At 36.8% G+C, this 11,254-nt stretch overlaps 1 protein-coding gene across 2 annotated transcripts; it reads right to left on the bottom strand.

The window, feature by feature from the left end:
* Positions 1–92: 92 nt before the first annotated feature.
* agtr1a (angiotensin II receptor, type 1a) lies at positions 93–4,254 on the bottom strand. 2 transcript variants are annotated; one of them, XR_013203612.1, is made up of 3 exons: positions 4,171–4,254; positions 1,256–2,535; positions 699–1,051 (listed from the first exon to the last, which is right to left on the bottom strand). XR_013203612.1 is itself a non-coding variant. In XM_077227946.1 (2 exons), exon 2 carries the CDS (start codon positions 2,484–2,486, stop codon positions 1,410–1,412), a length of 1,077 nt encoding a protein of 358 aa, XP_077084061.1. In that variant the 5' UTR covers positions 2,487–2,535; positions 4,171–4,254; the 3' UTR covers positions 93–1,409. The 2 variants fall into 2 exon arrangements, 1 of the variants encoding a protein (XP_077084061.1); XM_077227946.1 differs by having other exon boundaries at positions 93–2,535.
* Positions 4,255–11,254: the final 7,000 nt, after the last annotated feature.

The following is an 11,254-nucleotide window of genomic DNA, read 5'->3' as shown; positions in this document are numbered from 1 at the left end:
ATAATTTGACGCCATCTAATCATTACAAAGCCTTAAATTATTCATTAAATTGAGTATATTTTCATATATTTATTTTTTGTTTTCCTGTTAAAAGACACCACTTAACCTATACATTTTCAGACTCAAGTACATTATATAGAATAAAATATTGCAAAATACCATTTATCAAAAGATTAACCAATTTTAACCGTTAGAGCTTTTTTTGAGTTGCTACATTATGGTGGAAGAAAAATAAAACTTTTATCATAGATAATCATTTATATCAAGACAGTGATGGTAACCATGATAGCACAGCAGATGTGAAAATTACTATATCCTGTTGGACCCCATGACAGTCTAATCCAGAGGTTTTCAAACTGGGGCCCGGAGACCCCCAGGGGGCCACAAGGGAGTGCTAAGGGGATGCTGTGGAAAGGTTTAGACTAGAAAAGTAGTGCAAAAAAATGTAAATAAAATCATATAAATAAATAAAATTTCAGAATTTGGCATTATTGTGGTTTCATTTTCCTTTCTAAACACTGGTCTAATGTCATTAGATGAATTTAGATTCATAGAGAATTAATAGATTAGAAACATAAAACTATTGGTGTTACAGAATAAAATACCCGTGTGTATAAAAGTTAATAGAAACGTAAACATACTGTTAATAGACAGTAAAGTGTCCAGATATACATATTTATAGTTTTATTTATGTATAAAATCTAAATAGATTAATTATTATACATGTGGCTTTACTACATGAATTATGAAGGATCATAAAAAACTTTGAAAACCCCTGGACTGATCAATAGATCTATGAGACGCAGGAACTAGGTAACAGAGTATGTGATTTCTTCACATTGGTGAAATATAAAGGTATTTAAAATGACACCTTTTCAGCTTTGATTGATGGAAAATATATAGATAGATAGATGTTTTGGTCCCTTTGGCAGGCAAGGTGAAAAGTTGGTCATAAAATTGCTTTGACAAAATGTTGTAGGACACAATTTTCATAGACCAGCATGTCAGTAATGACAGTTATTATGCAGCGTATTTATACTGAATTTACACACTATAGCTTAAAACAGTGGTTCTCAAACCTGTCCTAGGGACCCCTCACCACTGCACATTTTGTATGTCTCCCTCATCAGACACACCTAATTCAAGTCTTGCAGTCTGTACTAATGAGCTGATAAGTTGAATCAGGTGTGTTAGGTGAGGGAGACATGCAAAATGTGCATTGGCGAGGGGTCCCTAGGACAGGTTTGAGAACCACTGCCTTCTTAAAGGACAGAAAGATTAATCACTATATTTTGTTCCCATTCCAGTATCAAGTGACAGAACACAATAAACAAGAGTTAACTTATGAACAATGAGTTTAAAAGGACGATTCATTGGAGATTCATTCCCTTCTTGTTTTCCTGGTGTTCTCATGTGGCTTTAGGTAGCGAGGAGGTTTTAATGACGGAGAGGTGGAAAGACTCGGTGGCTCGATACGACAGAGAGCTCATCTTGGAACTGAGGGTGGGGTGAGAGGCAACAGAAGTCGAGGAACACCTCAACAGCTTCAGCAAGTTCTTGCGAAAGTTCTTCCCAACAAAACCGTACAGGATAGGGTTCATACAGCTGTTGAAAAAGGCAATGCAAATGGTGAACGGCATTCCGGTGTCAATGATCTCAATGACATCGCAGTTGGTGATCACTTTCAGCAGAAGAAACATGTCCATGAAGTTGAGGATCTGATGCGGTGCCCAGCAAAGGAAAAACGACAGCACAGCGGCGGCCAGCATGCTCAAGACCTCGTCCCCGTTCGATCTCGAATTCCTCTGAATGTCCCGTGCTTTGAGCAGAGCCCGACCGATCAGGCAGTAGCACGTGAGGATGATGGTGATAGGCAGAAGGAACCCAAGAACACTCTTCATCAGACTGAGAGTTACCAGCACATTGGAAAGATCTCCTTTGTCTAGGATGGCACATACGGTGACATTGATGTTATGGATTAAGTGGGTTTTACGGATAAGGGCTGTGGGCAGGCTTAAAAGAAAAGCAACTACCCAGACCATGATGCACGTCACACGGGCGTAGACCACCGTACGGCATCGCCGGGACCGGACGGGATGAACGATCGCCAGATACCGGTCAATGCTGAGAGCGGTGAGGAAAAAAATACTAGTATACAGATTAAAGAGAACCATACCAGCAATGGCTTTACATAGGAAGCTTCCAAAAAGCCACTGGTAGCCTGTTGCGGTGTATATGGCCCAAATGGGCAGGGTTAGGAGGAAAGTCAAGTCTGACACGGCTAAGTTTAAAACAAATATGTTGGCAACAGTCTTCAGTTTCAAACAGAAGTAGATGACAGCGACTACCAGGCTGTTGCCTACAATTCCGATAATAAAGTTGCAGCTGTAGACTATGGGGATGAACGTGAAGATGAATTTGTGGTTCCCGGTCATGTTACACGTGAGATTGAGTCCCAAATTATGGTTGGCAGTAATGTTGTCCATTTTGTAGACTTATTTTCACAGCCTAAAGAGTTGCATCACTAAAGGAGCCCTGTAAGAACAGAGTGGATAAAGATGGTTAATATGGATATTACATGCTCCATGCATTTTCTCAACAGTTTTTTTTTATCCATTTGGAAGGTGCGATACTTACAACAAACACCAGATGTCTCTCTGCTAATATTATTTAAAATGGACCCCTGAATAAAGGTGACATGTTTTTCCCTCCTACAAATAAGCTCCATATTCACCTATATTATACTCTATGAGCGATAAATCCTGATGTATTGAAATATGATATTCAAAATCAAACACATATGCAAACATTTCTTTGTCTGGTTTAGATTGTTATTTAGATTTTGTCTAAAAAATCGGACGGATGGACAGACAGATAGATAGATAGATAGATAGATAGATAGATAGATAGATAGATAGATAGATAGATAGATAGATAGATAGATAGATAGAATTAAGGCTGGTCACCCTCTCAAAGCTGCTCCCACAACTGTACCATTATGGGAACGCATTAGGCTGCTTCTCTTGGGTGAACTTTTGACCTCTCCGAAAGGTCAAACATGTGTTTTTTGCTGGTTATCTCTTATGAACGCTAGATTCTCACCATCACAAAGGGAAGACCAACATATTTTGTTTATTTTCAGATTTTATCTCTTCTTCCAGCAAGCATGCCTAGACATTCAAAATGGCTTCATATACAGAAAGTTGATATATTGCATACGGTATGTCTATATTGTATGCTGTGTCGTCATGAATAATTGTATCATGAATAACCTTTTTTTTCTATTTCTTTCTTTTTTTGATGGGAATAACCCATCAAGTCAAATTCTTGGTAAGTGTAACTTACTCGGCCAATAAAACTGAATTCTAATTCTGCATTTATTCAGTATTAGCATTTAAAATTGCTCTGCTCAAGCTGTTTCTTCACTGGTTTCGTGATAAGACAAGCCACATATTATGTAAGCAGATGCAGGCGTGCTGCCAAGGGAATCAACAACCAATAACAGAAGACATTGCATTCCAAGGTTCATGTCTTTTGAATATCACTCAATCTATTTGAATATGCTTATCAGACATCCGCTATTGCTCAGGAAGTTATGGCTAATAGAATACTGTAATTAATTATACTGATAAGAGATCTTTGTTTTTGTTTTCATTTATTTGTATTTTGGTTGTCTAAGAAAATCTTTGTCCTCCCTACAATGATGGATATGATCAGGCCTGTTAACAAAATGAGTGGGGGAAAGTTTATGCATTCAAACTGTGATGGAGTAACAATAACATTAAAGTTCTCTGAAATTGTACTATAATTACATTGACAGAGAATCTTAATGTGCTGAGCTGAACACATGAAACACTGTCATTGACATCAATGGTGAGTTAGTAATTGGAAAGGCACTGTATATGACCAGACAGACAACAGAGCACACACACACACACACACACACACACACACACACAAACAGATACTGCTTTATAGTTTAAAAAAATGAAACATTTACTACTTATCTGAGGTTATGTGTAAAACATAATCTGAAATGCATGTTCTTTGTTACCTCCCAACCTTACTCATCTATTTGGGTTCGGATTAAATATTGTGATTGAAGGTAATAATTAGAAATATAATAACATAAAAAAGTTGATAAAGACGGGGAGAAAAGGCAGTTTTTACCTTTAGTGAATGTGACATCCAAGCTGCTCCATCAGTTCCAAAATTTAGCGTTTGGCTTTAAGAGATCCGTCCTGACTCTCGGTCATGACAGAGTGCCCGGTACATTTCCTCTACGCCCCTCTTATACCTCTCCCATAGTCCTACAACTACACCAGGGACCCACAGCGGGGGCTGCACTGTGGGGGCCGGATACGTCCATGGTCATAGAAGCAAAAAGTGGGGGTGAGAGAGAGAAAGAGCGAGACCCTTGAGGGCAGAGACAGATTTTCCCATGATTTGTTTGGGCACCTTTTTCTCTTAAACATGAAATGTTCTGTTCTATTTCCACACACTCGTCAACAAAATTTCTTCAATGGATTGTTTGACAAAAAGCCTCAACATTAGCATATGACACATTCAATTATCATCCAAGCATTAAGCACATAACAAAAAAGGTACAAACTGGTATAGCGGGGCAGCATGGCCATTTACATTATTCATTCTGACGGCTCTATATTAATGCATTTTATCGGGGCGAGGTATTAAACTTGTGAAATGAACAGCTTAATATAAATGGCCATCTGTGAATATTAAAGCAAGCTCACAGTAAATAGCCGAATAATATTGCATTCAGCCACTTTCATAAAGCATGAGGAAAACATATTGGACATTATGTTGATGTCTATTGTGGAAGAGACCAAGCAGGAAAAGAGTGATTCAGTGATATTACATGCTGCAGACAGAATCAAATAAGGTACTGAAATAAATACCATTTCAATGTTTTTGAATAGCGCTTTTTAAACATTATAACACACGTATATTTTCCAAAGCACATATGAAGCCATGGACATTTTTCAAATAGTTTCCTATTTTACGAGTTTAAAACTACGTACTTTTTCAGTGACTGTCTGCTATTAATCTTTCCCTCATTTTTTAAGGCCTCTGGGGACTCTGGCCTCTGGTGCCTGCTTTACTAAGAACTCCCGAGGGCAATTCCAACTGCTTCATCATTTGTGTTTTCACTTTTCAGCTGCAGGCCTTTCATCTCTTCCCTCAGTCAAAGTTACTAGTTTGCAAGCAGCACTAAAGGTCTAGCGCACAAACAAAACTTAGTGATGTCATGGCTAAAGGCAATTAAATTGTGAGAGAGTCGCTTTAAAATATGATTTCTCAACTTAATGAGAAACATCATGCTAATCTGTTCCTCTTATAATGCAGCTATTTTGTACCAGAAATGCTGTAGAATGGAAACACTCAGAGCATCAGGAGACTTTCTTTCTAATGTTTGAACAAAAAAATAATAATACTAGATGTAACTAGAGGTGGCTCTAAATGGTAGGCAGTATATAATTGAGAACATAATATAATTTTGATTGTTTTTTTTTTCTGCAAAAAAAAAAAAAGTGACTATTATGGTCAGTTTAACAGTGACTGCCCAGAGACAGAGAGTGCGGTGCATAAGTCTCGTGGTAAGTGGATTATGTGTTGCTGCATCAATAGAAGGCTAATTCAATACACTCATGTGCTCAAAAGTTAATGTTGCCTTCAGGGAGCAATGTGGATGCTGATGTCTGCAGTTCCCCTGCCACTATTAAGGATATTTATTCCACCTGTTTGTTTGGGTAAATGTTAAAGAGCACATCTCTATTAGTAATCAGAATTCTGTTGATATAGTAATCAAAATGATGTTGGTATTAAATATTGGGTATATTGTAAATGTAGTTTTTATATCATAAAACAAGGGATAATGTACAATCAGACTGACTGTACATTTATCTTGCTGACTAAACAACTACTCACCAAATGAATAAATAGGTGGGCATGAAATATTGAATATTGAAATATTGTTTATTACAATGTACAAAACAGAAAGTTGTGTCAAACTAGAATAGGCACACAATTAAATTCGGAAAACTTCAGTAGTCCTATATTACAGTCAGTTTCTACTTCTTTCTGGGGAGATAAGTGACTAACTATATTGATGAGGAGACAACTGGATGCCGTGATTGACCAATCAGAATCAAGTAGTGCAAAGAGCCGTGTAATAATTCTAAACAATCTTTTTTTTTACCTCAAGACGTATAACCTTCCGACTTTCAGGGACTTTTAAAGTTTGTTTGGATTGATATTTGAGATTTTCATGTTGTCTCCCAAAAACACATTTGTCCTCCTGACAGTGATAATAAACAAATATGTAATATTTTACATAGAATGTAGGTGTTGGATTTTTTCTTCTCAACTTAAACTACTGTAAAGCAGTAGGCCTATAAGAAAATAAATAAAAGTCCAACCAATCTCTAGTCTAGAGCCAAACAAGAACGTTTAGCTGAATTATTTATTTACAATATAAAATATTTGCCGTTGTTTACCTCAATGCTGGGATGTGAATTTGTCATACATGCCCTTGACATAACAACATGAGTCAGTCTTGGAGTCCTAACCTTTGCCCTCTGCTGCCACTGCCTATGTGAGTCACATACATGAGGAAAACATCCTGGATGACACTATTACCATTTCCTTCTCATAGGCTATGTCCCACTTAAAGACTGCCACTGTGGAGCAAAGACATAGTGGTTCTCCTGGAGGTACACAATATAAAGTCTAATGCAGACTTGGCAAGCACTGCATTATCTACTTAGGCCTATTGTTTTGGCTACTAACTGCGCACATGCATTCCCCTCATGCAGCCAGCAGCCTTTGATATGCATTGTTGCTCTTCTGTCAACACCTACTGAGGGATTCTGATGAAGAGCAGAGCCTCACTGCCCAGAATATCTCCTCCAATCACCCTATTCCTCAGTCAAGTCATGAGAGAATATTACACACACAAAGAAAGCCAAATATATAAGCTCATGAGTCATGACGATACTTGCAAACACATAAATCGCCCTTCTCATGCTTTTAACTGGGCAGAGGAAATGTTTTATTGCTGAAAAGTTGCTCTTTCGTTGCTCAGGGGACCTTGTGAATGAATGTGAAGGATCATTGTTTCAATTCGTTTATCCCCAACAATTCCACAGATAAAAAAAAAGATTAGATTTAAAAAAAGTACACAAAAAATTTTCTATTTTTACATTACACAAGATATAATTAATATTCGAAAAACTCAATAAGACGCATGTATGATAATAAGTATCTTGTTGGGAGGAGAAGTAGAAGACTTAAATGGATAGTTCACCCAAAAAATTTAATTCTGCTATCACTTACTGACTGAACACAAAATATAATATTTTAAAGAATGTTGATAATCAAAGAGTTGACGGTAGCCACTGACTTCCATTTTGGGAAAAAATACTATGGAAGTCAATGGGGCCCATGAAGCGTCTGGTTACCAACATACTTCAAAATATCTTCTTTTGTGTTCAACAGAAGAAAGAAACTCATACAGGTTTGCAACAACATGTGGGTGAGTAAATGACTAAATTTAAAAATTTTGTGTGAATTATCAGTTTAAGCAAAAGTTTCCATTAGCTGTGTATTTATCTCATTGGTGTCTTGCAAAAAAAACAAAAACATATAGGCCTATTAAAAAGATGGTCCTATCTGGGGAAGTTAATCAAGTTTCAGTCTATCTGGAGCAGACTACACATTATTGTTACTAACATTAGGGCATCGTTGTTATTGTCCTATTATAATTGTTAAAATCACCATGAAATCAAAATGGCCTATTCTTGTTTTTTGCCGAATATTGCAGCATTTGTTAACAAATTGTTTATCCATGCACATATTTATTTTTATTTACTTCATGTCCAAGAAATCTAAATAACTTCCCCTCAATCTTGCAGTGACATCTCTTCTGATGTTGTTTACTGGCGTGAGGGCGGGACAACCTGTCACTCACATGACATCAAAGCAACAGCAAATCACAACCATGCGATTAGTTTCTGATAGACAAATCAAGTCGCATCCTACATTTTTTCTTGTTCGAGAAGCCGTTTCGCTCAGAAATACATCACAATATAGGGAAGAAAAGACTATCACATCTTCTGATTTATGCCAACTTTAACAAACTAAATTTTCATTGGAAATTCATCTATGTAAAATGTACACTAGGTATGTGGAATGAGGAGGCATTAAAATGAATCAGAGAGCTGCGCTGACTGAACATACACAGACTTCAAAGAACATATTGAAAAGCAGATGAGATGGACTGAGCTGGATTTGCCTCAGTTATGTCGTAATTATTCTTTGTAATATTATCTTTTCATGTTTATTTTTCTGAATTTTCTGAGGAAAAATGAATTTATTCCTATCGTCATCCCATTTTTATTTTCATCCTTAAAGAATAAAATATAAGGGGTGGGATGAAGGTCAAAGTTTTTGTAATTAAATCATATGGTTAGAGGTTTCTTGTTCAAACGATCTTTAACATCTGTGTGAAAACTCAAAGAAGGGAATCACCAGGAAGGTTTATTTTAGAACAAGAACATGTTTTTATTTTCTCAGTCTCCTGTGGCCCGATCATTATGATTTACCATAAATATGAGGAAATTAAAAAAAAAAAGCCTCAAAGCCCAGGAGTCGGCCATACAGAATTGTTTGGGGGACTGAGAGCACAGCAAGCTGACCAGTGTTTGACTCGACAAGACAAACAGAAAGTTTATTTATTTTCGCTCTAGTCCAGTTCAGCTGTAAAACAGAAGCTGCCACTTGAAGTCATTCTGTAATTTACTATGTGACCATGAAGAGTAGTTTTATCTACTGTAATATCTACTGTTGAACAGCTGGCTTTTACTTCAGGCAAGCCATAACGTACAGTACTACAAACAATATGAGGCTCATCTCACGTCATGATTTACATTTAGCAGAGAAGCCTCCACCTACCAGTCCTCTTTATCACGTACACTCATCGGTCACCATCAGGAAAGTGCAGCAGCCCTGCATGCCCTGCTGTTACTGTAACCAAATCAAGCTCACTAATGGATGTCTAAACCGTATGGAGAAGAGGGCTTGAGGCTTCAAACAGACTTTCAATTACTTCTGCACTGGTTACTTATGTCTTTTGTTCGTTATCACAGCTGTCAGGTTTGTCACCAGACAGAAGCACCTTTGACTGGAGACCACATCAATGTACACTGTTACAATGTTATATTATGTGGGTTGCTTTTCCAAAGGCTAACCTGAATTAGGGTCAATGATAAATGGATGCAAGTTTGACCATGTTAAAACAAACAATTAGATTTAATGACTGGTCTAATCAACAAGATTAAAAGTAATACAAAAAAATATCTTAATAAAAAAAGTGCCTTTTCATAAAAGTCAAAGACTCGTTTTTTTATGACATTGATACACAGTCATGTGGGTCTAACGAGGTGTTCTTTTAATGAATTTATGGTTTTCTTGTCACATGGCAAAATAATGACTTCCTTGATTTTGGTTATTCCACACTGACTGTCTTTTTCACCAAACAGTTGCATTACATTTTTAAGTACAATAACCTTGGCTGTATAAGTCATTTCAACTTAAATTATATTAAACTGACTTTATTTATTTTTTTACAAATTTTACAGGACAAGTTTACAGTTTATTTCAAGTTGAGGCTTACAACCAGGGTTAGGTGCTTCTACATCAGTGTTATTCACTTATCATTTCCCTTTGATTTTAGGGATACATTAGGTAGGGTTAGGACTTAATTTTCAGACCAGTAAGTTGTTCCAGAATCATCAAAATATGTTGACCCAGGAATATATTGCACTTGGTAAAATCACAATGGTTTTTATCAACACTCTCATATTAGAAAGTGCTCTATAAATGAAGTAGAGTTGAGCTAAGTTGAGAAGAACTGATAGCCTAATATTTAGATTTTGCAAATAAATAAATAAATAAATAACACTAAACATGATCAGTCCTTTGCCTCATTATAATATTAGGTGGAAAAAAAAGGTAAAATGCCTGTATTGACATGTAACAGTCATATATGAGTTCAGTAGTGCAAGTTTAACATCCGAGATCATCTCTATTTCAGCCAGTTCTGAAATAATATTTCATCCTTCCTATCATAGATAGAAATGTCTCACCTCTGCCACCATGTGGCTCCCTGTATAGACAGTTTTACAAGTCAAGTTTCTAACAAACTTTTAATACTAACAAACTTTTGTTAACAGAAACCATATAGTGAACACATTAAGATCTGCACTGATTATGTAGAGTGTGATTTTAAGAGCTATAGTACTCAGGAAACGCTCAAGGGAAAAACAATCAATGAAGTATGCAAATGGCATATGAACATTATTAGAGCATCTGAAGGCCCGTCATACTGCTGGAAATGAGAAATGCATGCAGATACGGTATTTCTGACAGCTGCACATTGAAATGACAGGTACAGCTTTAACTGTTCGGTCCAGTGGGAGAACCTTTCAAATGAGAATCGCTGGGGATCACTCTCAAAATATATATATATATATATTTTTTAAATCATGTTAGGGGAGAGTGGGGTGATTTGTGCGGGGGGGGGTGATCAACCCCTTGTTTCTGGAAAACCATAGGAGAAATTGGTCATGTGACCACATAATTTTGAAAAGCCATCCATTTTACATATCCTCCAAAGAAGAGAGACACATGGCATGAGATGTAAGCACATTTTAGCTCAAAAAAATGTTTTTTTCCTTTCAAAGTAAAATTTCTATGATTAAGGTTTTTTGATTGTAGTGTCTGAACAATTATTGACAAGTTTGAAAACATTTCACACATGTCTTAGGGCTTTAGCAGGCTACACAATGAGTCTATAGAGTTAGCATGATGTTAGCTCTTAACTGCTGGATCATGCTAGTTTTTCAAACTTGTGGGTATGGGGTGATTTGTGCCAAAGGGCCTGGGTTAAATTGTGCCAGTGGCACCCCCACTTATAATTATTTTCAAAATATTATTAATTTGTAATTGTACTCTTACATCTTAGCGCTTAAGCCATGTGACATTCTTTTAGACCAAAACTTGGTGGTACAGGCAGAAGGGAGCAGAAGTTTATATTCCCCTGCAGCATTGAAAAGTGGGATGTTAAGTAGTAGGCCAGACCACCTACCTACATACAGGGGATAATCTGGAGAAGTGAGGAGATGGGCATGCCTCATCAGTGTTTGACTTAGGCCTACCTGCCATTTGTTTAATT

Source organism: Siphateles boraxobius, unplaced genomic scaffold, assembly GCF_051911475.1.
Source record: "Siphateles boraxobius isolate OS27281-9 unplaced genomic scaffold, OSU_SipBor_1 1, whole genome shotgun sequence".
NCBI classification, from domain to species: domain Eukaryota; kingdom Metazoa; phylum Chordata; class Actinopteri; order Cypriniformes; family Leuciscidae; genus Siphateles; species Siphateles boraxobius.
The sequence above is the reverse complement of the archived record's forward strand: the minus strand, read 5'-3'. Positions and strand labels throughout refer to the sequence as shown.